This window comes from Macaca fascicularis, chromosome 1 (genome assembly GCF_037993035.2).
Source record: "Macaca fascicularis isolate 582-1 chromosome 1, T2T-MFA8v1.1".
Classification (NCBI taxonomy): domain Eukaryota; kingdom Metazoa; phylum Chordata; class Mammalia; order Primates; family Cercopithecidae; genus Macaca; species Macaca fascicularis.
In genome coordinates, this window is record NC_088375.1 from 80,662,054 (window position 1) to 80,687,642 (window position 25,589).

General features: G+C 37.3%; 2 protein-coding genes across 10 annotated transcripts in view; one reads left to right on the forward strand and one right to left on the reverse strand.

Moving 5' to 3' along the window:
- The window catches only part of MIA3 (MIA SH3 domain ER export factor 3), a 53,333-nt gene extending 47,076 nt beyond the window's left edge, over positions 1–6,257 (forward strand). For 2 of the 6 annotated variants that reach the window (XM_074036934.1, XM_005540911.5), the window contains exons 25-29: positions 1,535–1,603; positions 1,744–1,823; positions 1,948–2,019; positions 3,487–3,637; positions 5,043–6,257. In XM_074036934.1, the coding sequence (XP_073893035.1) occupies positions 1,535–1,603; positions 1,744–1,823; positions 1,948–2,019; positions 3,487–3,637; positions 5,043–5,353 (683 nt within the window). In that variant the 3' untranslated portion in view covers positions 5,354–6,257. The remainder of the gene's footprint in view (positions 1–1,534; positions 1,604–1,743; positions 1,824–1,947; positions 2,020–3,486; positions 3,638–5,042) is intronic. The other 4 variants (XM_074036938.1, XM_005540912.5, XM_045397559.3 and 1 more) reach the window with 3 other exon arrangements.
- Positions 6,258–7,860: 1,603 nt separating this feature from the next.
- AIDA (axin interactor, dorsalization associated) overlaps positions 7,861–25,589 on the reverse strand; it is a 42,683-nt gene continuing 24,954 nt past the window's right edge. For 2 of the 4 annotated variants that reach the window (XM_065542338.1, XM_015440188.3), the window contains 4 exons: positions 15,809–15,931; positions 13,022–13,144; positions 9,844–9,961; positions 7,861–9,699 (listed from right to left, as the gene is read on the reverse strand). In XM_065542338.1, the coding sequence (XP_065398410.1) occupies positions 9,603–9,699; positions 9,844–9,961; positions 13,022–13,144; positions 15,809–15,931 (461 nt within the window). In that variant the 3' untranslated portion in view covers positions 7,861–9,602. Of the gene's footprint in view, positions 9,700–9,843; positions 9,962–13,021; positions 13,145–15,808; positions 15,932–24,978; positions 25,376–25,589 lie in introns of those variants that run through there. The other 2 variants (XM_074036975.1, XM_074036976.1) reach the window with 2 other exon arrangements.

A 25,589-nucleotide genomic window follows, 5' to 3' on the forward strand; every position in this document is an offset into this window, starting at 1 on the left:
TTATTGTTTTCTTTCTTAGTTTTTTACTCTGAAGTATAAGCTTTTATCTTTCAATTAAAGTTCTGTGGGATTCCTCTCCCAAATACAGCTGACACTTGAACAACACAAGTTTGATCTGTGCAGGTTCACTTCTATGCAGATTTTTTTCAAAAAATATCTTGGGAAATTTTTTGGAGCTTTGCAATAATTTGAAAGAACTTGCAGATGAACCACATAGCCTAGAAATATTAAAAAATTTAAGAAAAATTTATGTATGTCGTGAATGCATAAAATATATATAAATACTAGTCTATTTTATCATATACTATTGTAAAATATACAAAGATCTATTTTTAAAAGTTAAAATTTATCATAACTTGCACAAGCACAGATGTACCTGATACCATTCACAACTGGGAAAAAATAAACACATGTAAAGATGCAGTTTTAAATCATAAATGCGTAAGATTAGCTGTAGTACATACTGTACTACTGTAATAATTTCATAACCACCTCCTGTTGCTACTACAGTGAGCTCAAGTGTTGTGAGTATCCACTTAAAACACCATGTGATGTTAATCTGCATGTGGGCAGTTCATCTTTCCAGTAAATTGTGTATCACAGTAAACATAATCTCTCATGGTTCTTGTGTATTTTTCATGTTTAGTGCAATACCATAAACCTTGAATAATACCATGGGACCCATATAAAATGCCACTAGTGATGCTGGAAGTATTCTCCAGAAGCAGAGTCATGACACTACTAGAGAAAGTTGAATTGCTTTGATATATACCATAGATTGGGGTGTGCAGTAGCAGTTATCAGTCATTTCAGTCAGACGATTCATCTTGTAAACAGACCATGTACGTGTACAGTACAAATACAATACAGTGCTATAAATACATTTCCTCTTATGATTTCAATAACATTTTCTTTAGCTTGCTTTATTAAAGTAAGAATACAGTATACAATATATATACAGAATATATATTAACTGTTTATGTTATTGGTAAGGCTTCTGGTCAATAGTAGGCAGGTTTTGGGGAGTCAAAAGTTACACGTGGATTTTTGACTGCGCAGGGGATCAGCACACTTAACCCCTGCATTGTTCAAGAGTCAACTGTATTATAAAGTAGCCTTAATAACTTTATAGTTTATGCGGCATACATGTTTCCACTTCTCATTACTGTAGTATGAAACGCTGTTAAGTCTATTTTGAATCCTAAATATGTCTATAATACTCGGTAAGATACAGAAGTCAGATTACATATACACTGAACAAAAATCACCATGTAGAATACAATACATGGAAGTCTGTAGCTTGAAGTGTAGAACCAGAGCCATTAATGTGCAGGATTTATTGTTCTTTCAGTGCAAGGCAGTTTTTATTTTAATTCTTTAAGTCCGTGCATAAATTGTAAGTGATTTCCCTTCATAAGGATTGGGAGACCCATTTTTAATATTACTTTCCAGATAGACTTGAACCCTGACCTGTCCACAATTGATTATTTCTTCCAAAAAATACATATAAGGGCTCTGTTATTTCTTTCTCAAGGATCAGTGGACGGGCCTCTACCTCATCCTCGATGGTCAGCTGAGGCATCTGGGAAACCCTCTCCTTCTGGTAAGGGAGCAAGAGTGTTCAAAGAGTCTAAAACCATGCAGGAAGTGGGCAGAGGAATTTTTTTTTTTTTTTTTTTTTAATCCTCCTCACAGAGTACACAAGTCAGAATAAGTCTAAATCAGTTCTCTGGTCTTTAACAGATCCAGGATCTGGTACAGCTGCCATGATGAACAGCAGCTCAAGAGGCTCTTCCCCTAACAGGGTAATCGATGAAGGCAAGGTAAATGCACCCATTTTGAATAATTAGTTATTTCAGGACATTTAGCTTTTCCTACAACTCTGTCTTTGCCTCATCTCCTATTTGTGTGTTCTACCTGTACTATCTCATTTATTTTTTAAAAAAGCAAACTGTTCTGCAAGAGCCTGAAGTCCCCTCAGTTCCCAGCATTACATCTTTGGCTGAGCATCCAGTAGCAGTAAGTACTTAGAAGTGTGGACTGAACTGGGCTATAAGTTGCATGGCAATATTGATCTTACTTTTATCCTTGACTTGGGAGTGTTGCTGAAATCTGATGGATTCATTGGCCTTTTCTCCTCTCTCCTGTTTAGTTAGACATTTAACCTGTGTAGAGCATCTGCTGTAACTGTAATTAACTTAAACAAAAGTGAAAAGTCCCCACTCTTGTGTGTTTCAGTGTTTAATGCTATTAGGCAAAGTAAATTCATTGTAAATTGTGTAATTCATTACTATGTCTTCATTTGGAAGTGTGGTATTTAAGAATACCTCCAATTGTATATTAGGCAAACCCTATTTTGAATGGTCTGAAATTACAGATCGATAACAGAAGAATGTTTGCTGGAAGTGAAATACTGAATAGTGAAAGTCTATAATTACCCATTGAGCCAGTTCCCAGCAGTGTCCTTAAACAGTGTTCACATAAGTATATTCTCTTGTAACTTGTGTAGCTGTTATGGCTGGTAAGTCCTCTGATCATACCTCACCGTGATTCTCTACATTGAAATTAAAATAAGTTTAATGATTGAGAGTTTCCAACCCACTTTCCCATAGGAAATTATTAATCAGTATCTCATAGTAGACAGTATTACTAGTGAATGAAGGTAGATAGAGCTGTGCCTGTGTAATTTGTGTACATAACATTGTTTCTCTTGGAAAATACTTCCAAATTCCAGCAGAGGACTCCAGGAATACACATCTCTTGAGAAATGTTTTTATCCAAGGGCAGCTTGGATAAGACCCAAGACCTCTTTGAAGTAGGAGACTTCAAAGAGTGTAGAGGCTGCTTTGTGAGACAGGAGAAGCAGAGGTGGAAAGAACGTGGCCTTGGAGTCAAACCTGGCATTGAATTCCAGCCAGCCTCTTACATGCTGTGTGACCGTCAGCAAATCTAATACTCTCTGTGCCTGTGTTCCTGCATATTTAGAACAAGATGGTCCTATTAGAGATTTAGAGATGTGATAATTCGAGTTAATATATGTAAGGCCTACAGAAGGTACTCTGTTCAATCACTATTACATGGTAGAGAATGGATTTTTCATTCCCATTCATTCTCTGCATCCTTAATATGGAAATTACTCTGATGGGAGGGATGTGCAGAGGGAGTGACTGCCTTAGAAATAGACGTATGAATGGCATAACTTCTATATTAGTCAGGAATGACCTCCATTTATAACCTGTGCGTTCCCTTCCATTTGCAGATGTAAGCAATAATACGATTATAGCAAGTGTTCACTCCTGTGGCGTACTTTTAACCTTTCTAAGCTATCAGTGGTAACAAATGAGAGGGGTAGAGTTTTTTGCACTAATTCTGCTCTTCGGACAAATGCCTGATATCTGCTTCATTGGGTTTTAGTTTTTACTGGTGTTGGTGCTTTTGTCTGTCATACCAGAGTATTTCAAAACTTCAATTGCTTCTACTCTGCAGGTTAATATGGCTCCAAAAGGGCCCCCTCCTTTCTCAGGAGTCCCTCTCATGAGCACCCCTATGGGAGGCCCTATACCACCACCCATTCGATATGGACCACCACCTCAGCTCTGCGGACCTTTCGGGCCTCGGCCACTTCCTCCACCCTTTGGTAAGATGATCTGAACAGTAGTGATTGACTTGTAAACACATTCATCTCCCTCTATCCCTTGCTAATACAACTGCAATTGCAGGGCTTTGCAATGCAGTGATGAAGCTGATTGAGTACATTGTTAACTTTTCCCCAAGTTCCTTAGGACACAAAGGGTGCTGCATAATCTCCTGTGATTAGATGGGCAATAATTGTCTCTAATAGAACAAGGAAAGGGGCTATTCATAAAAAGCCAGAAATATTAAGTACATGTTTATTGAACATTTGTGGCTGTGTACTAGGCTCTGCAATGGATAGCAAGGTAGATAAAATATATCCCCTAATTAAGATGTCTTGTAGGTCACAAATATACACACTCTACAACATAAAGCTTCTAATCACCCATAATGGAAGCATAAGCAGTAGGTCACAGGATATTAGGGAAAGATACAAACCCTCAGTCCTCACCTTGGGAATACAAAGGAAGGAGATATGAAAGAGAAGGTAGAATTTAACAGCTATCTAATGAATGCTGCTGAATTTAATTAGATGCAGCTGGAAGGCCTTTTCCAGCAGGGCAAGCACCTTAATTTTTATGGCATTATTAGCTCCATCTTGAGCTACTGCATAATTTTTTTTTTTTTTTGAGATGGAGTCTCACTTGTTGCCCACGCTGGAGTGTGGTGGCACGATCTCTCCTCACTGCAAGCTCCGCCTCCTGGGTTCACGCCATTCTCCTGCCTCAGCCTCCCAAGTAGCTGTGACTACAGGCGCCCGCCACCACACCCGGCTAATTTTTTGTATTTTTAGTAGAGACGGGGTTTCACTGTGTTAGCCAGGATGGTCTCGATCTCCTGACCTCGTGATATGCCCGCCTCGGCCTCCCAAAGTGTACTGCATAAATTTGTAACTGATACACAGTAGTTAATGGAATTTATCAAAATTTTTATTGCAATGAAGCCATATTTAGTCTGTCTTCTTGGTATGGTGGAGTGCAAATCTCTCTCTTTTTAAGATAAAGATGATAGGCCAGGCACAGTGGCTCACGCTTGTAATCCCAGCACTTTATGAATCCCACCATTCATTAGATGAGGCTGAGGCAGGTGGATCCCTTGAGTCTAGGAGTTTGAGACCAGCGTGGGCAACATGGTGAAACCGCCATCTCTACAAAAAATACAAAAATTAGCTGGGAGTGGTGGCATCCATCTGTAGTCCCAGCTACTCGGGAGTCTGAGGTGGGAGGATCGATTGTGTCCAGGAGATTGAGGCTGCAGTGAGCCATGGTCACTCCACTACACTCCAGTCCAGGTGACAGGCAAGACTCTGCCTCCAAAAAAAAAGAAAGGATGACAGACCGTATTAACATACCTGGCATTATCTTAGATATGTTCCTAGGAATTTACTAGAAATAATTTTTGTTTTCCAGGCCCTGGTATGCGTCCACCACTAGGCTTAAGAGAATTTGCACCAGGCGTTCCACCAGGAAAACGGGACCTGCCTCTCCACCCTCGGGAATTTTTACCTGGACACACACCATTTAGACCTTTAGGTCCACTTGGCCCAAGAGAGTACTTTATTCCTGGTGCCCGATTACCACCCCCAACCCATGGTCCCCAGGATTACCCACCACCACCTGCTGCAAGAGACTTACCGCCATCAGGCTCTAGAGATGATCCTCCTCCTGCCTCTCAGAGCACTAGCCAGGACTGTTCACAGGCTTTAAAACAGAGCCCATAACTATGACCTCTGACATTTTGTTGGAGAGAAAGTGTACTGTGCATTATTCATTACAGTAAAAGATTTCATTGGCTTCAAAATACAAAAGTTTATTTTAAAAGGTCTGTTGTTAGAACTGCGCTGCCTCGGCAGTGTGCATTTTTGAGCCAAACAATTCAGAAATGTCATTTCTTCCCTAAATAAGACACCTTTTAAGCTAGAGCGTCCTTACAACTTTGAAATGTGCAATAAAGAATACCTGTGTTTTAGCTAATGTAGCATATGTAATTGCTAAATGATTTAGAATGTCATGAAAAATATGAACATTTCCTGTGGAAATGCTTTAAGAACATGTATTTCCATTATCCTATTTTTAGTGTACACCAGCTGAATACGGAGCAATGGTGTTTATAAGCGTTTTTTTTTTTTTAAACTATCTGGTCACAAAGACTGTTACGCTAAAAATGTTTACTAAAAGATCACTAAACTTCATCTCCCCTCTTGCTGAAGTTCTTTGTAGTAACAGCTCATAAAAATTTGTTATTAATATTTCCCAAGTGTCTGTTGATTCATTGGACTGTTAATGAGGTTTGTGCGATTTGGGGAACATGTACACTCCGGCCCCCAGAACTGAAGATGGTGGCTGGTGGCACACTTCCGGCTGCTACCCCCTCACCTGTGAACTCTACAAGTGATGTCTTTTCATTTCAAAGAAGTTTATTTCCCACTTGTATAGCATTCACATGCTTTCTTTACGATCCTCATTGTCTGTTTAGAATGGTTTTCTGAGAGTGAGTTTACATTAGTAGCAAGAGTTGTTTGACCTGATGTTCTATTGCTTTTACCATTCCTGTAGAAAAAAGGTACACAACAGAAAAATGAAAATGATGTGTCATGGCCATAAAAGTACAGAAATCTTTAAAAATTTTTAAATGTACAGTCTCGTCTTTCCCATTCCTTGCCACTGATTTTTGAGGAATATAATAAAAAGATTGGAAGAGTATAATGCCATGAGAAAGAATGATTTAGGACTATGAGGCTTACAACATGCCCTAGGTCAGCAATCAAGGGTTGAAATCAGTTTTTTTTTAGGGAGGAAGGGGGGGGCGACAGGTGTTATTCCAAAATTAATATTTAAACATTGGTGCTTTTATTTAAAAATCAGTAACTAACCATCTGGAATTGTAGCATACTTAAAGTTTTATCCATTACTACACTGTGCCTTTAAAACAATGTTTCTTTAAATACTCTACAGCATTTCTAAGAACTAACTTCAGACATTTTAATTACAGTAATAATAGCACTCCTTTTAAGGAGTTTAAGATCTAGACTAAAACTAAAATCATAAAAGGCTGATACTTTTGTTTGCTGCTAGGTTACATTCTTCCATTCATTGAAGTCCTATGATGTAATATTTTTGAAACCTAGTGTATGTCTTGTCACTGTTGTGATATTTAATTGATTAAGAATATCTTGTAAAAAGGAATAAAAGCTTCAATGTGGAACAATTTTCTCTTTATACTAAACAACTGAAGATAGTTTAGAAAGATAAGGACTTTGAAAGAAGGCAACTCTGTCAAAGTTCATAAGGATATATAAATTCTTCAGGAAAAGAGAATTCAATCTATATGTCCTCCCATTTAATATCAAGAATAGAAGAAATTAAGAGGAAAACTCCACAGAGGAGCATAGGCCACTTTTAGCCAGATGTAAAATAAGATTAAGTCACAAATACAATTTTTGAATTTACCTGTCAGTCTCTTTAGGACACAAAACAATGCTGAAATTAATATAATTTCTAATTTTAAATGTCATTTAAGTGTAGATTATGCCATCTAGGAAGGTAAGTAGAATAGGTAAATTAAATCTATTTTTAAAATTCAAAATTAAGAGTATTTTTCCCCTCTAAAGCCTTTTTTGGTGATTATTCTGTATCTGACATAATTGAGAAACTGGCAAGCTGTGGAGATTCCAGTGTAGCTTCTCTGAGAAGTTGTGAGCCAGTCCATAACTGCTTCCTCTCACATCCATCTGATTGCACCATTTCTGCAGCAAACCCCAAAGCAGGGCGCCAAAACGCAGATGGCATAGGGAGTATCATCCCTCAGTCAAATCACTTTTCCATCTCTAAAGTTTCATCTATTTCGGAAGTCATCTCCAACTAATTGTGTCTGGATTTAGTTGCTAAAATTGTCTTATTTATGAAGCAGCAATATTCAGCCTGAAGGCATTTCTGCTATGGTTGTAGTGACATCGTCAATGGCTGATTTTTTTCATTGGAAAGTAAGTAATTTGTGGGATGTAGTATATTCTGTGTCAACTGCAAGACAATCACTCATTTTCTCATTATATTCAAGTCCGAATTAAGCTAATGACACAGTGTTCAATTTAAGCTTCTTTAATGTTGATGAAAGGTATTTGTAGTTCATATAAACCATACTTATGTGAAGGATAGCAGATGCTTCATATAAATTATCACTTTGATATACATATCTTACGGTTTATGAGAAAAGAGAAAAAATAATACATCGGTTTTGCTACATTTTAATCGTTTTTTTAAGGGATTATTTTTTAGTTCTTGTCAGCAACATCAAACAAAAGGTACTGAGTACTCCACAGGGTACAGAGTGCTGCCAAGCACCTTAGAAAAATTACATGACACGGAGAAAATGCGCTTCTTGCTCCTTGAAGAGCTTACAGTCTAGGGATTTGACAACTCACAGTCTTAGGAACTGAGTGAACAATAAAGTAAGGCAAATTCTTCATCCCCTAGAGCTATTGTGGACTGACTCATTTTAGAATTTGGAATTAATCCAATCAAGATGAGAGACAAGACTAAATTTGGCCGAGAATTCGTTCAGGCTCACATAGTTTTTATTAACATCCGTCTAGTAAACAGAATGGACCTAACAGACAACTGAAAGTAAAGACTAGATCTCTTGAAGTGCAAGGGCTAAAACAACTTAATTGTGGTTACTTATTTTAAAAAGCAAACATACTGAATGGTATGACTAGGGTGATTACACTAGTTTAAAAATAGGCCAGGTACTGACACTGCATTCCCCTCATGCATTGCTCATTTAAAATAGTGAATATTAAAATATGTGGGCTTTACATCTAACCCACAGAAAGCCCACCACAAATGTTCTGTGTATCAAATATCCACCTCATGTGTACTATGAAAGTTTTATTTATGCCCCATTAAGTCAAAAGTAAATAGTCAAATTATAGTAAGCTAATGACCTGCATATTTTCATATGGATGAATGTCAGTATATCTAAATAGGAAATAAATGGCAATCCTATCTACCTATATAAAAAAAATAGAATATCTTTCCAGATTTTGCATACTCCTCACTATAAGAAGAGGTATGCGGGTTTTAAGGTTTCACAATCAGTTGTCAGAAAAACAGCAGTTATGCCTGCAGTATCTCGTTAGCATCTGACTCAATTATTTTTAGATTACATGTTTAGAAGACATTGTAAACCCATCTAAAAATTTGTAATTACTTTGAGATGGTTCCAATGTTAACCCTAGAATCATCATCAGAAAGAGTAACAATGTGATGTAGAAGAACAGCTAATCAACATGACTAAAAATATGCTCATTTTCAGAAAAACAATCTGGTCATCTGGAAACAATCACAGCTACAACCTAGGGAACACTCCCATATGGGATACTGATCTGGCCAAGGCACACTTTCTAAGCAGGAAAACTATCAGATCAGGGTGAATTTAGGCCACTTCAGAGGAGCTGCCTATAAACATCCAGACAGACCTTCTTAGGCCGCAGAACTGGTCCAATTCCTCTTAAAGCAGTTTGACACTACCCTACCCACATCAACCCAAAGCTTGAAGTTAAGTCAAAAGAGCATACTGGAGCAAAAGTGAACAGATGTGTAAACTCTAGCACATTCTTATTGCTGTATTAAGTCTGAAGATGAGCACATCCTACCCACAACAGTATTGTTCCAGGAAGCAGGGTAGGAGTAGTGGTAAATTAGAAAATAGACTATTAATTGCACAATTAATAGAAAAGTAAAAACATGTTTCAAAATCTACAATAAACCTGTATCCAAAGGAGTCCTATATGTCAGTGATGTGCTGGACTTTGAATTCTGTGGTACAGCTTTGCATTGGACTCCCTCTGGCCTACTGGTCTGGGTGCGGCTTGCTTCCTGCCTGTTGAAGGGTGAATACGCTACACAGAGCTATGATGGTTTCTACTGAGTGGTAAAATTCACAGAAGTTCCAGGTTCATGATGTCAGGATCATTCCTTGTGCAAAGTTTGATGTAGATGAAGATAAAGTGGTTTCTTGGTCAATAATTGTAATTTCTTTCTTTTAAAGTCAGTGGGTTTCTTGTATCTGTAATCACAACAGAAGGATGATTGTTTAAAACACTTTGATAACTGAACTCTTCCAAGGTTAAATACTGGATATGGGGGATTTAGAAGAAATACATACTAGTCACCATCAAATTAGTACTAACTCTATATGCACACCACTTACAGTTCTATTACAATTGGCCCAGGTTTAATTTCATCCATCTCCATGAAAGCAAAACACTTGGTGCTGGTAAACCTTTTTTTAGGCTTGTAGTGTTTGAATTCAAAGAAGATAGCTGCACCTAAGGAATTAAAACAAGCCGCATAAACCACAGATAGCACATTTCTTGTGTGTCAATTCATTTTCTTTGATCACCAGAAGCATATGAACAGCTACAGCGGGCATAATTCGACAAAACAACTTGTGCCAGTCTCAATGATTTGACAGTAACTTACTATGGTTGTCACCCCAAACTCGTCTGTATCTGAGAAGAGTGACATTTCTCCTTATCATCCAATTCTACAAACTATAGCAAAACTTCTTGAGCTAGACTGCTTCAAGAATGTATAACAGTTATGTACACAGGTAGAATCATAAGCTGCTATAAAATACGAAATGCCACAGAAGAACAAAGAAGATACTTCAATACACATAGAAACTCATTAGGTAGAAAATGCATTTAAAAGAGTTCCTAAAAAAATTTAAACTTGAATTATTTCCCTAACCCCGAAACAAAAACTCAAAAATTCAATCCTGGGGGTATTTTGGAATTCAAACAACATAAATCACATGCTGGCTGAGCTGTAAAATGTTATCTCTTTCCCTAATACCTTTTGCAGTATTCAAAGCACTGTTGTGATGTTTTTCCTGGAACTGCATGTTTGTGTCAAGGCAGTGCTGTAGAAGACAAAAGGTTCAAAGAGCAAATCTATCTATTCTGCCACTCTCCTCCAATGAGCAAGTGATAATGAGAAATTTAGACAGTTCTGGCCAGGTGCGGTGGCTCATGCCTGTAATCCCAGCATTTTGGGAGGCAGAGGTGGGCAGATCACTTGAGCCCAGGAGTTTGAGACCAGCCTGGGCAACATGGTAAGACCCCACCTCTACAAAAAAATTTTTTAAATAGCCGGGCTTGGTGGCAGGTGCCTGTAGTCCCAGCTACTCAGGAGGCTGAGGAGGGAGGACTGCCTGAGCCCAGGGAGACTGAGGCTGCAGTGAGCCATGATCATGCCACTGTGCCCCAGCCTGTGTGACAAAGCAAGACTGTTTCAAAAAAAGAAAAAAATAAGCAATTTAGACAGTCCTATGTCCCCAAAGTCCAACAGATAAACTCTTCCCCCAATCCTGCAGGAAAAAGCTAAAAATGGAGAAATAAGTTGCCTCATCAATGTGGCCAAGAAAAATGAATTTCTAAAGAAGGCATGGAAAGTGAAGGAAGGAAGTCAGTGTCTCACTCTTCACTGGTTACTTCTAAATACTGCCTTAACCAGAGCAGTCCAGGAGCTTGGCTTTCAAAGATAACATACATTTAATACTGTCACTGATGACAAAACTCACAAGTCACTAGAAGTTCAGCAGTGTTCAGAAATGTGTGTACAGCATTGGCACTTGGGTCCAAATGGACCACATCACATGGCAAGCGAGGAAAGAAAAACCAGTTGTTCAGGAGACAATGGGATGTGGGTGAGAGAGAGATGGGCATATTCAGCCATCTACTCCCAACATGCTCGAAAGGATTACAATAGTTAGGTTACTGGTAACATCTCTTCCCTAGGTGTGTGACCTTGCCATTTCCACAAACGGTGGCTTCTCTTCTCCCTCCCACAATACTCAGAGGCATTTTGTCATTAGAAAACCTCAAAGATTTTTAAGATACCAGAGTCTTTTCAGCTAGGAAACCCATCTCCTCCTCATGATTGTGTCTTGAGGTTTGAATAAATGTGAATGATAAAGTCACATTTCAAAACAATGCCAAAGTTCAAATATGTTACCATCATTCTGAGGAAGTTAAATTATTAATCTGTATCACCTGTAAATAATATATTTCCTGCATCCCTCATCATGCTTTTTATAAGAAAGAACAAAACATAAAACAAGAATATCCTGGGAAGATTAAGTTAAAATGTTTGTAAACATGAAAGTATGGTCATTAACACTAATATCAGTTAAAACTACAGTAACGGTAAACAGTAAGTTTGAAGCTGGCGAAAACGAATAGAGTCAAATTTTTAATCTAGTTCTACTTTTATTATCTGGTGAGTCGAGTCATTAAGAAAGAACACAGTGTAATAAAATAGAAAAGTTAACCCATGAAACACTCCACCTTCTCCCCTCCACATCACAAACATTTCTTAAGGCAACAGAGTTAAAGAAATGAAACAAATCAACAGTTTTGTTCAGAAGACATACTTTGTAACTGAAATTTCTTCAACACTATTTATTAAGCACCTCCTACATACATAGTCTTCTAACACAGCGACTCTGGAGCTTTGGTGTATGTCAGAATCACCTAGAGGGCTTCCTAAAACAGACTGCTAGGCCCGTCCCCATGGTTTCGGATTCAGGATGTCTGGGGGTGCCACCTAACAAGGTTCCAGGTGCTGCTGCTGTTCCAGGAATCATACTCTGAGAACCACTGTTCTAACAGAAGCACTGAAAGGTCTTTTAGTAGAAGAACAGAGGAGGCTGCAGCATCAGACTTGAGAAGTGAAATATCGAATATTTCAGATGCCGAGGCAATCACTTCAAAAGGCACTTGAATATCCTATAGAGCTTGAACATTTCAGAAACTGCAATTGAACCCTCAGGTGATAAAGGGATTCTGAAGTCACCTTTTTGGAGAACACCGAAATTTTCACTGGGCAAAAAGCATGGGTATTTAATACTAAGAACTGTACTTGGAAATGTAACCTCACTGTTTCAAAAATTTGCTTTTGTCCTTTCCTATTTCCTAACAATTAACGGCAAGTTATCGTTCTACCAAACTAGAAATCCTGGAAGAAAACCCTGGTTCTTAATTTCAAGATTAAAACTTAATCATTAAACTTAATCATCAGGGAGCCTTAGGGTGCTCCTGCTTCTCCCAGCCCTTCAGTGTGTGAAAAACTTTGTTTTGTTGGTAAAGACAATAAAATTGTATTATCAAAGATTGTTTTACTATATAACAGTGTTATCAGACAAGTAGATAACACAATTCCTAATTTCTAAATTTTAAAAATACGTATATTTATTCAAATCAATAAACACTATGTTACATTTACTTCTGCCAGATACTAACTATGCTAGGTCCCTCACATGTACAAACACAAATAAGATGAGAATTCTGTCCATAAGAAGCCAATGATTATTTAGGATTACAAACCTTTGGTTAATTTTTCAACATGCTTCTGGAGCTCAATGTCCACATTAAAATGAACATATGTATCTTCTTTTCTTGAAGCCACAGGGGTATCTTGCACAGGAGTTAAGTCTATGCCATTCAGATCTAAAGAGAAAAGAAGTTTCTCTTTAGGAACATTCAAGTATACAGACTTAAAAACTGCAGGCCGGGCACGGTTGCTCACGCCTGTAATCCTAGCACTTTGGGAGGCCGAGGCAGGCAGATCATGAGGTCAGGAGATCGAGATCTGGCTAACACAGTTTCACCTGGCTAACACGCTGAAACCCCATCTCTACTAAAAATACAAAAAAATTAGTCGGGCATGATAGGAGGCACCTGTAGTCCCAGCTACTCGGGAGGCTGAGGCAAGATAATGGCATGAACCCAGGAGGCGGAGCTTGCAGTGAGCCAAGATTGCACCACTGCACTCCAGCCTGGGTGACATCTCAAAAACAAAACCAAAAAACAAAAAACTGCAAACTAGGTAGGGCATGGGGGCTCACGCCTGTAATCCCAGCACTTTGGGAGGCCAAGGTGGGTGGATCACTTGAGGTCAGGAGTTCAAGACTAGCCTGACCAACATGGTGAAACCCCGTCTCTACTAAAAATACAAAAAATTAGCCAGGCGTGGTGGTGCGCACCTGTAATCCCAGCTACTTGGGAGGCTGAGGCAGGAGAATCTCTTGAATCCGGGAGGCAGAGGTTGCAGTGAGCCAAGATTGCGCCACTGTACTCCAGCCTGGGCAATAAGAGTGAAACTCCGTGTCAAAATAACAAAAAACAAACAAATAAACAAAAAAAAAAACCCTGCCAACTACAGGGGGTATATTTCATAAGGATGCTTGCAGAAAGGTGAGAGGAAATTCTTGGACTAATAGAAATTCCCATTTGGTGTGAGCAGGTATCTGAAGAGTTGCAGGTGATCACAGAGGCATGTGGAGAGGCTGAGTGAGGGGATGGGAGGCTTCGCGGTGGGAAGGAGGAAACCTGTCTCAATCAGGTACAAAAGAAAGCTTGTAGAACACAAAATTTCATCTTTATAGGGAAGAAGTGAAAAGAACTTTTTGTTTTCCTTAGGAAATAGGCCACTATATTTTTGTCTGCAATAAAAACTTAGAATGTAAATAATATGCCTCAATGGGACCTTACCCCTAATTTCCAAACTTGATCAAGTATATGGTTTGGAAAGGCCTTTAAATCTAACATTATCAGAATCCCCCTGCTGTATTCAAATCTAAGGACCAAAAATGGACATGAAAATTGCCACTGAAACCCTTCCATCAATGAATAATTTTACAAATATTATCTAAATTCTCATTATATTTGTTATAACAACCTGTTTTATACCAACCAGACAGAACACTAAATTATTGTGTATGGTTTTAATTTTCTGGATCCAGGAATCTTCCAGTTTAATCAAATTCAACATGGACTCATTTAATGACTACTCAAGTGTTTACGTATTACTCAACAGATTTGTCTTAGAGAACTTAAAACAATATAGTTCATTGATTGTTTCAGTTCTTAAAGATATTTACAAAAATATGTTTTAGTTCAACATGTATGCAAAGGTAACTTAACAGCTACTACAATATCATTAAATATCTTTGTGTTTTACAGTGTACATTCCTGAATGAGTTACACAGTTCTGTAAATGACCGATCAAACTATAATGTAGAGTATATATACTTTCCAGTAGGCCATATATTTGATAACTGATAACATCAGAAGTTAAAGTTTCACAGCATTAGTGCTGTGGATCATGGTCTCCAAATAATCCCTCTCTGTGGCCAAATTCCTTTTTATTTTAATTGGTACTAATGAACTTTTGAATCTGAACTTATTTCTATGACTGACAAAAGTTCTCTTCATTTGATTTCAGTCCCTATCTGTTTCTTTGACTTGCCTCAAATTACAGATTAAAGTAAACCACTTGGATTAGCTGTGCAGTTGTTTCTGGATAGGAGTATGACAACTTCATTCTCAATTGCCCAATAATTATTTTTAAAAGACTGTTAAGTACTTTATAAAGAAAGTACTATATACAATGTTTGGCAACAACAAAAGAATTCAACCAATGTGGTTTCCCTCTGAAAGACTGAAAAGGTTAACTACCTTTTCACTGGATAGGAGAAAAAAACCAAATCCTAAGAATAATCATGCTTCCTAACCACAGTAACATAGTTAAGGATAAGAAATACTTCACTTGTTGAATGCTCCACAGGATTACGTTCAGAGCAGGCATGCTATGGATCTGTCCTCCTCCCTGTCCTCACTGATCATTCACTTAAGGCCTGATTCTCATCCACCTTTGGAGGACTCTCCAATGTAGACCTCTCTCTTGGACAGGAAGGAGAGGGCCTAACGCAGGAGGGAAACAGAACACTGGGCTTTGCAAACAAACCTACACACCTTTGGAAGGTGAGGGATATTCTGTTAACCTGTATCCTAAATGATGTATCTGCTGATAAAGATGTGTAGCCAGCACCCCAGGTGGGATTTTTAGAATAAAAAGATATACACAAAGAAAAACTTAAAAGCAAAACAGTGTAAGTTATAAATAAGAAAATAAGTAAATCTCTCAAAAGTGTTCAGTGAAGAAGTGATGATCTCTTTCAGGGACTTTGCCTCATTATATAATAGAATGAACTAAAACGAGTTGTCACATACAGAAGACTCCTTGCCCCACCACCAAAAAAAAGCTGTCCCAAATAAGAAGCAACATTATAAAATTCACCTGAGGGAAAAAAAGTAAACAGAGTTACTTACCCTTTACACTAACTGTAATATAGGGATCAATGCACTGCCCAGCATCTTTCAAACCAATTTTCTCAATTCTGATAGTGAGTAACGTCATTCCTGGTTCTGATGGCAACCTTGGTAATAAAGTACCTGGCAACAGGGAAAAAGCAATAAAAGCTTCATGTCATTTCACAATAAGCATTTTAACAAACACAGAGAAGATACAGCCTTGCTCGTAACTGACTTAATAACCAGCCAGGCATTATTTTGGTTCCCAAAACTCCCAAACGCTTGGCATTACTTTTTTCAAATGTTTAATTATACATAAGAGAAATCTGCACTTCCATGTCTCATAGTCACCACTAAAGCAGAAATTATTCAAGTTTGTCAGAAATTCAAGTCACTCCAGGAAGCCCAATTATAAATTACCACATAATTAATAATAAACTCATTACTTTGTATATGCTTATTTATATAATATACTTCGCATCTCAGTATGAAGTGGTAGAAGAAAAAACTTTTAAAATATTTCTTATATTATCCTAATGTTTGAGAAATATAATACCACAGTTGATCAACAAATCCTTTTAAATTACTTTTTATTTGACACAGGGTCTCACTCTTTCACCCAGGCTGGAGTGCAGTGGCACAATCACAGCTCATTGCAGCTCAACCTCCTAGGTTCAAGTGATCCTCCCACCTCAGCCTCCCGAGTACCAGGGACTACAGGCATTTGCCACTAGTTACTATTGATACAGGAAATAATTTACAACTTAGTAATTGTGTATTTAATGGAATAATCTTACAGTCTAATTTCCCATTCTTTTCCTTATGAACATTAAGGGAAAAAAAAAAAAACCCACCTGTTGAAATTGCAGTGAAGTTTAGATCAATTTTAGAAAGAATCACATCTTTAGAAATTGCTTCTTCCAATCCATCAACTGTTATCTCTCAGCTTTTTAAAGACTTTCAATTTTCTCAATGGAATTTTATTCTTTTCTTCACGAAAGTCTTATACTTCTTTTGTTGGGTTTATTATAAGATACTTGATATTTTTCTGATACTATTATAGATGTTATAATATTTCATTTTCTGAGCACTTATTGCTTATTTAAAGAGATAGGATCGATTTTTTAATAATACCTCTGCTGGTAGGAAGAACTGATTTTTATGTACAGATTTTATACTCAGGAACTCTACTCTCTTATTAATACTAACGACTTATCCATAGGTTCTCTTTCATGTTCTAAATACATATTCATAACATCTGCAAATAAAGGGACAAGTTTCCTCCAATTTTTATATTTTATTTCTTTTTCTTATACTAGTACACTGGCTAGAACTTCTAAAGCACTGTTGAGGAAAACAGTTAATAGTAGGCACCCTTGTTTTGTTCCTGATCTGAAAAGGAAAGCTTTCTATTTTATCACTAAATATGACTGAGGCACTAAATGTCATTATAGCTACCTTTTATCGGATTAAAAATGTTCTGTTCTTGGTCTGCTAAGAAAGTTTTAAAATCATGAAAGAAATTAGAATGTAATTGAAAACTTTTTCGGCATCTCTTGAGATCATGAGATTCTTCTCCTTAATCTGCTAATGTGAATTACCTTGATATATGCATCTTGCTGATTTAACAATATATTCTGAAAAAAAAAAAATCATGCAATAGTTTATGGAGATTTTCCTAATTATTTTCTGTAATAGTCCATGTGTTGGCTATTCATTCAGCCAATCTTCGTATGGCAGTTAGGTTGTTTCTAATAGATTACTATTACCAAAAACACCTCAATAGAGAACCTGGTGTATATGCAAGTATTTTAAAAAAATTTTTTTACACGTTATTGGAAGTGTATCTTCAGAGAAAATTCCTAGGAACAGGATTGCTAAACTAAGAAAACTTGTATATTTTTGTTATTATTGAGCTATTGCTGAACTCTCCTTTAAAGGGACTATATCACTTTCTATTCCCACCAGTGATGAATGAGCCCATTTCCCTATTGCCTCAACAGCAGTAGTTTTAATTTGCATGTCTTTTATCATGTGTGAAGTTGAGTATCTTCTAATATGTTCAAGAGCTATTTGTATATCTTGGGGGGGTGTGTGTGTGTACTATCTGTTCATATATTTTAACCAATTTTCTAATGTTTGGGGGGTGTTGTCACAACTTAAAATTTTCTTTATATATTAAGGATATTAGTCCTTTGTCATTTTGACTTTGATTATGGTGTTTTCTGACAGACAAAAGAGAGAAGTTCCTTTTATGATAGACTATTTTCTCCCAAGTAAACATTAAAAATTCTTCTACCTTTAGGTGAATCACTTTCATAACCTATAATTATCTAGATCTTTTAGTTGAAATAACGAGGCTAACATTTCTTTCTTCCTTACCAACAAACTTTTTTTTCTGCCTGAGAATATAATAAGGTTTAATCTAACTACTAAATATATTTCTAACAATGTAATATGGAGGCAGTGATTCCAAGCCGGAAAGATACCTAATTTATTCAGTTCTTCCCTAATTCAAGGTAGAACATAAAACATTGCACTCCATCATGAAGGTTCAGTTTTATCTTGACTAAGGAACAGCTGAAGCTATGTAATTAAGACGATAGATAGTACAGAAAGGTGTATTTCTCAGTGGTTTCTAATGTGCTCTCTCCCTGCCTAATCAACTCCTACACACCCTTCAAGTCTCAGTTCTGGCTAGATTACTTTTGCTAAACTCCTTCAGTCCTTTTTTCGTTCACTCATAATATACTGTGTCCACCTCTAACCATGATGATGTACTTTTTTTGGCTCTGTCTTACATGGTGAGCATCCTGAAAAACGGGAATGAGTAACTGTTCATTTTTCTATTGTTTGCACTAGTAATAAAGAGATCTTTGTTTTAGAAATATTTTGTTGAATGATAAATGAATTTTACAGTTTTAGAGATTATTATGCTCTAGTAAACACGTGGCCTGAAAACATATTATCAATGTACTGCCTTATATAATATGCATGAAAGAAGATAAAATACTAGGGTAATACCATACCATTCCAGGGCTAGATTAAAGTTAACATATTTGGGCCGGGCGCGGTGGCTCAAGCCTGTAATCCCAGCACTTTGGGAGGCCGAGACGGGTGGATCACGAGGTCAGGAGATCGAGACCAACCTGGTGAACATGGTGAAACCCCGTCTCTACTAAAAAATACAAAAAACTAGCCGGGCGAGGTGGCGGCGCCTGTAGTCCCAGCTACTCGGGAGGCTGAGGCAGGAGAATGGCGTGAACCCGGGAGGCGGAGCTTGCAGTGAGCTGAGATCTGGCCACTGCAACTCCAGCCCGGGAGACAGAGCGAGACTCCGTCTCAAAAAATAAATAAATAAATAAATAAATAAATAAATAAATAAATAAACAAACATATTTGTGTGTCAAAGATAAAAACATACAATAATTAAAAATCAAGGCAATGTATTAAAAGCCAGATTTCTAAAACAAAAATGGATGCATTCAACTGTATAGAGTAACATGAGAATAAGTAACTACATTTATAAAACTTTACCAACTGCAGTTCCTGCAATGGGCTTTGTACTGAGCAATGCAGGTTCACAGTGATGAAAAGAGACTATGCAGCCCCTATAGCAATTTTATTATAGGTCTTTGAGCCTCATATGGCAGTAAGCAGTTAAGATTATGCTCACTTGATTTGGTCCATTTAATTTTTTTTTTTCAGGAGACAGGGGAAGCCACTGGTAGCTGATGAGCTCTATACAGCAGTCTGATGTCAGCCTCTTCAGCTTCATCTGCCCCAACCTTCCCTTATGCACCAACAGCTGGAGCAAACATGCTCTACTTGTAGCAAAGAAAACTGGAGGAAATTTTTCAATTCAATGTGACTTCTAAAGAAGAGGTATGAGCTAGGAGAGGAAGGTTCTAAGCCTAAGCATAGAGACAATTCTAAGTAAAAACAATGAATTTCAAGCTTCTGAATCCTTTCACTGCACTAGTGCACTGGGGAACACAAAAAAGTCCATTTAATGATGAGACCTACTTATTAATAAGGTTGTACCTGGATGGATAATTTCCAAGTTGCATCATCTGTGAAAAACACTTTATCAATGCAGTGATGGATCCAACAAAATTGAAAAATCGCAACTACAAGTCACAACCATTGATAAGTAAAGATACTGATTATTTTGATATCCTAATGGCCATTTAAAATAGAGTAAAGCTTTCTTTTTTTTTTTTAAAGTAATGTTCAGTTAAAAAAGGCTCAAAAAGGAAATTAACAGCACAACGTAAGGCCCAGAGAAAGAAAAGTCACACAGTGGGCAAGGATCTCATAATGCCTGCATGTGAAATTACAAGATGTTTTTAGGACAAGATATAGTGTAAGAAATTTAAAAGATTCTACTCCCAAACTGCACAATAAGTGCACACAGAGATGACTTTTCATATCCTGAAGAGGTTTTGTGATAAACTATAAAAAAATAGCTTCTCTACTGAGTCTACAAATTTTACCAATAAATGACATGCTACAGCATTTGTAAGGTGTATAACTAATGGTGAACTCAAGAAAATTTTTTCTGCTGTGAAGGCCCCAAACAAGCAAAGGCCAAGCTGGATTTCACGCCCTGTCTTCACGTGTACCTCTGAGGAACTGCCCTGGGCTGTACACTGTGGTGTCAAACAGAAAACCCTGACACTGTCAACTCATGGCTTTCTTCACTGAGGTGCTACTGTCAAAATTCTCACAAATAAAATGAAAAGAGGTTCTAGGTATCACAGAAATGGCTAAGTTTGTTCAACAAAGACCAGTTCACTCAAGAATGTTTTGAAAATTAGCCGGGCACGGTGGCTTACACCTGTAATCCCAGCACTTTGGGAGGCCAAGGTGGGTGGATTACCTGAGGTCAGGAGTTTGAGATCAGCCTGGCCAACATGGTGAAACTCTGTCTCTACTAAAAATACAAAAATTAGCCAGTGTGGTGGTACATGACTGTAATTGAAGCTACTTGGGAGGTTGAGGCAGGAGAATTGCTTGAACCCGGGAGGCAGAGGTTGCAGTGAGCTGAAATTGTACCACTGCACTCCAGCCTGGACGACAGAGCGAGACTCTGTCTCAAAAAAAAAAAGAATGTTTTGAAAACTGTACAAGTGCCTAACCTAGCAACAAGGCAGGTTCTCAGAAGAGTGTGTTATAGCCACTGCCACCATGGGGAGGAGATGGGGACTGTGCAAGCAAGTCCTCTGTCCAGGCTGGCCATGTGAATCCCCGACCACCAAGGTGTCCAGCAATCAGTACCACTCTCCCTCCTACAGCTGGTACAGAGAAAAGTGGAGGAATATTTGAGGACCCTCACTTACAACTTCTCTGTTCCAAGAGGAAGCTGATAAAAATGGAGATCCCTGCAAGGAGTAGGATCTTCTCACATTGACTAGTTCTGTGTGTGGCCAAAGGCACTCTGGACAATGGAGATTATGGAGAACCAGACTATGAATGGATGAGGAGTCTGGGGTCACATGGAAGGAACTTGAAGTCAGGGAAATCCTTTAAGACCCTGTCCTCACAAAGAGAAGAGGAAGGCTGCCATTTCCTTTTTTGTCTCATTATTTCTGCTTTAAAAAAAAATTGCTATTGTTTACATCATATACCACAGCAAAAGGAAAATTTTTCTTTTGGTCCAAAAGGGCAAATGGCATGATGGTCTTTGTTCTAAAATAGTAGTGTATCATCACCTAGACCAGAACGTTAAAGAGGCAAAGCCTTCTCAGAAAATCACTAAGGATTGTATCTTCTGAAAACACTGTAATTTGAATTTGCTTATTAAGTTTGTTTGATTTTTATATAATATTTTATAGATGCTTGTCACAGGCACTGGTACTTCAATGAAAGGTCAGTCCTTATGTTGTCTTGGTGCTTTGAAAATTAAATGTCATGAACAAGGAATACATAATTTTTTTATCTACACTTTCAGGACAGAGTTCATTGAGGTGTCTAAAATGCAAACTCAACATTATCACATCATAATACATACATATGATAATATATATACATTTTGATAATATACGCATTGCTAGTTTTCACCATTTTTATCATACTTGTAATTAAATTTGTACATCTGGTACGTATCTGATTTTCTCTGTCATCCAAATTTGTTTTGAGTATATATTTCTTTGTGCTGCCAAAATATAATAAAAAAAGATATACTTGATAATGCTTTGCATTATTTTGAGATAATTTTTAACACAATTTAAGATAAAGATATTGCTCAAACTGGCTACAATATTTGGTAGATGGCAGATAACACATGAAATGTGTCTTGAAAATCTGGCAATAGAAAATCTTTGCAATTTGCATTGCACATAGATAACAGGTCATGGTGATACCATTTATTTGTTTGAATTGCTGAGTTACATTTAGAGGTAGAACTTGTGGTAAAATATTAAAATACATATACCATTTATTTTAGCTAGCAATTGATTAGCAGTTGAAGAACATGGGTTCCTCAAGCTTTTACGAGAAAGGCTTTGAAAATATAAGTTAGTTCATTTTGAAATTATTTTAAAAGTTTGAAAAAATTTTAGGGGCCATTATCATTGAAATTATATTATATGTAGGTCTGTTGAATTAAAACTATACCTGATTAAAGTTGTTTGTAAACATAACCATACACTTCAGGTGATATTAACTGCTTGGCCCCTAAACATGTTCTGGATTTCCATAAAAAAAAGAATGCCCTGATAGTCACAGGAAAGCAATGAACATTTGCCGCAGTTTTTGACTTTCTTACATGTGTGCGAGCAAGAAAAGAAACTGCTTCATTTCAGCTGAAAATAAAATCCATGTTTTCTTCTTTCAAGTTCAACTCAGAATTGAGTAGTTATACAGCAGAAAATAAATACAGGCTTGACATTAAATAGGTAAATTTCATTGTTTATTTTGAGTGTCAAAAATAATGTTTTATGCATACATAAGCCTATGTAAGAGATGAAGAACCAGTACCTATGCATAATAATTCTGAAACTGCTAGGACTATTTGAGCTTGAATCACATTACTTAGTAAGAAAATGCTTTTAAAAGTCTTGTAAAAAGTTGTGTCTTGGCTATTTTTAAAGTTATATTGCTTTGGTTTATCATTTTATAGCTTTACAATTCGAGAGTATCAGTAAATTTCTAGGTTATAAATAATAGGCTATAAGCTTATACTTTCTATTTAAATGAAATCTACCAAGACTATCTTTAGAAAAGTTAACTCCCATTTGGCTAAGCCAATTATATAACATAAATATGTTTGCCTTATGAAATGAAAAAATTTTGAAAAGGAAGGAAGGAGATTAATATCAAGAAAGGTAAGTAAGCTTGACTACCTTTTTTTTTTCTTTTCATGACAGACTGCCTAGAAAGTCATTTTTAAATTTTAAATCAGAAAAAAACTATTTTTGGTCATACCGTATCTACAAACCATACGTCATACCCTCACACCTCATTAGCTTAACAGTGGTAGTGGTTAGTATATAAGTTGTTCAAAACTCATTAAAGGTATATATTAAAAAGAGTGAATTTTTCTTTTTTCTTTTTTTTTTTTTTGAGACACAGTCTCACTGTTGTTGGCCTGGGCTGGAGTAAAATGGCACAACCTTGGCTCACTGCACCTCCGCCTCCCAGGTTCCAGCAATTCTCCTGCCTCAGCTTCCCAAGTAGATGAGATTACAGGTGCCCACCACTACGCCTGGCTAATTTTTGTATTTTTGGTAGAGATGGGGTTTCACCATGTTGGCCAGGCTGGTCTCGAACTCCTGACCTCAGGTGATTCACCTGCCTCGGCCTCCCAAAGTGTTGGGATTACAGGTGTGAGCCACCACGCCCAGCCAAGTGAATTTCACATATGTAAATATCCCAGTAAAACTGATTTTAAATCTTGTGTTCCCTTTGGGTCACAAGAAACTCTTTCTTGCTCTATAATTAAAAGTATCATCTTGCTATGTCAATGAATATAATTTTACAAGCTATTTTTCAATAAGACAGGCCCTGAACAATATGATCCCAAACCAAATATAGCTAATTAAACTATACATACTCTTTCTTTTAGGGGGAAAAAAATTCAGGGACTAGAATGGTTCAGTAATGCATTTGTATCTCTGAAACCGAAATATCACAATGCTGTATCAGAATATAAATTCAGTTCGGGCTTAATCTTACATAGCAAATGGATTTATGATAGAAGTTCCTTTTCAACTGGGCAATCTGAACCCCATAAAGACCTTCATCTGCCCATTTCATGATTTACATCATCTGCTTCTTGTTTGCTACAGAAGTACAATAAGCAGGAAAACAACCAAATCAGACAGAAATTTATAGAACTGGAAGCTACACCAATTACAGTATGTAGTTTGAAAAGGCAATAAAAATTATCGAGTCAGTGAAACAGCAAAATATCTCACCATCTTGGCAATCTTGAAATACCCTATAAAAGCAAGAAAAATATAGCTCTCTCTTCATAAAGCAAAGTAGATTGGAAATAATGCCCTTGTACCAAAGAAACATTATTAACAATAAGAGCTACCATTGATTGATAGTGCCTGCAATGTTTCCAATAACCCTGCAGTGTAGGTACTGTTATCCCCATGTAGAGATGATGATAAGAGTAACAGCCACCACTAATATTCAGCATATGAACAATACAATGCTAAATGGTTTATACTTAGTATCTTGTTAATCTTCACAATAACCTTATGTATGAGTTAGGCACTATCATTATCCCATTTTATAAAGAAACAGAAGTTCAGATTGGTTTAAGACACAGGTGCAAAGTACCTCAACTAGTGATTAGCAGAGCCCAGACTCAAAAGCCCAGTTATCTGTTGGTCCGAGCCTATATTGTTCCTACTCCAAATGACTCCTCCTCAAGAAGTATTCAAAATACTGGAATATTAATTATGATGAAAGCTATCTGAACAGCACACAGATTGTATTTAACTATAATGGAAAGCTTCTAGAATCTCTTCTAAAATGCATCACAATATTATAGCAGATTGCTATACTTCCCAAAGTAAACTAGTTTATCAGAAATAAAAACTATACTTTATAAGAACAGAACAGAACAGAGTAAAGCGGTAATTGGGAGAGGCAAGAAATTTACCCAGGCTGCTTGCCAAGGTTATTTACAGGGAGGGAAGATACTCATGGAGAGCTTCCAGAAATAAAAAAGTTTGCCATATATTCTTTGCTTCCTCAAAACAAGATGGGGAAGAAAGGGCAATCGTTCAGTATCCACTCCCATGGGTCCACTTTTAACCACCACAAATTGATTAATTAAAGAAGTACTTATGGCTGGATGCAATGGCTCATGCTTGTAATCCCAGCACTATGGGAGGCTGAGGCAGGTGGATCACCTGAGGTCAGGAGTTCAAGACCAGCCTGGCCAACATGGCAAAACCCTGTCTCTACCAAAAATACAAAAATTAGCCAGGCGTGGTGGCATGTGCCTATAATCCCAGCTACTTGAGAGGGTGAAATACGAGAATTGCTAGAAACCTGGGAGGCAGAGTTTGCAGTAAGCCGAGACCATGCCACTGCACTCCAGGTCTTAGGTGACAGAACGAGACTCTGTGTCAAAAGAAAACAAAACAAAATAAGTACTTATGACAGTATACAGAAAAGAATTAACATAGCAGGCCTAAGATTGTTATTCTTAGAAAACCTCCTTGCAAAGTCAGTCCACGGCTGGCATCTGGGATCTTGGATTTGGGGAGGGTTCCCACCATTCCCTGGTAAGAATGGTCATTGTGCCTAAACTGTGTAAACAATATGATTTGTGCTA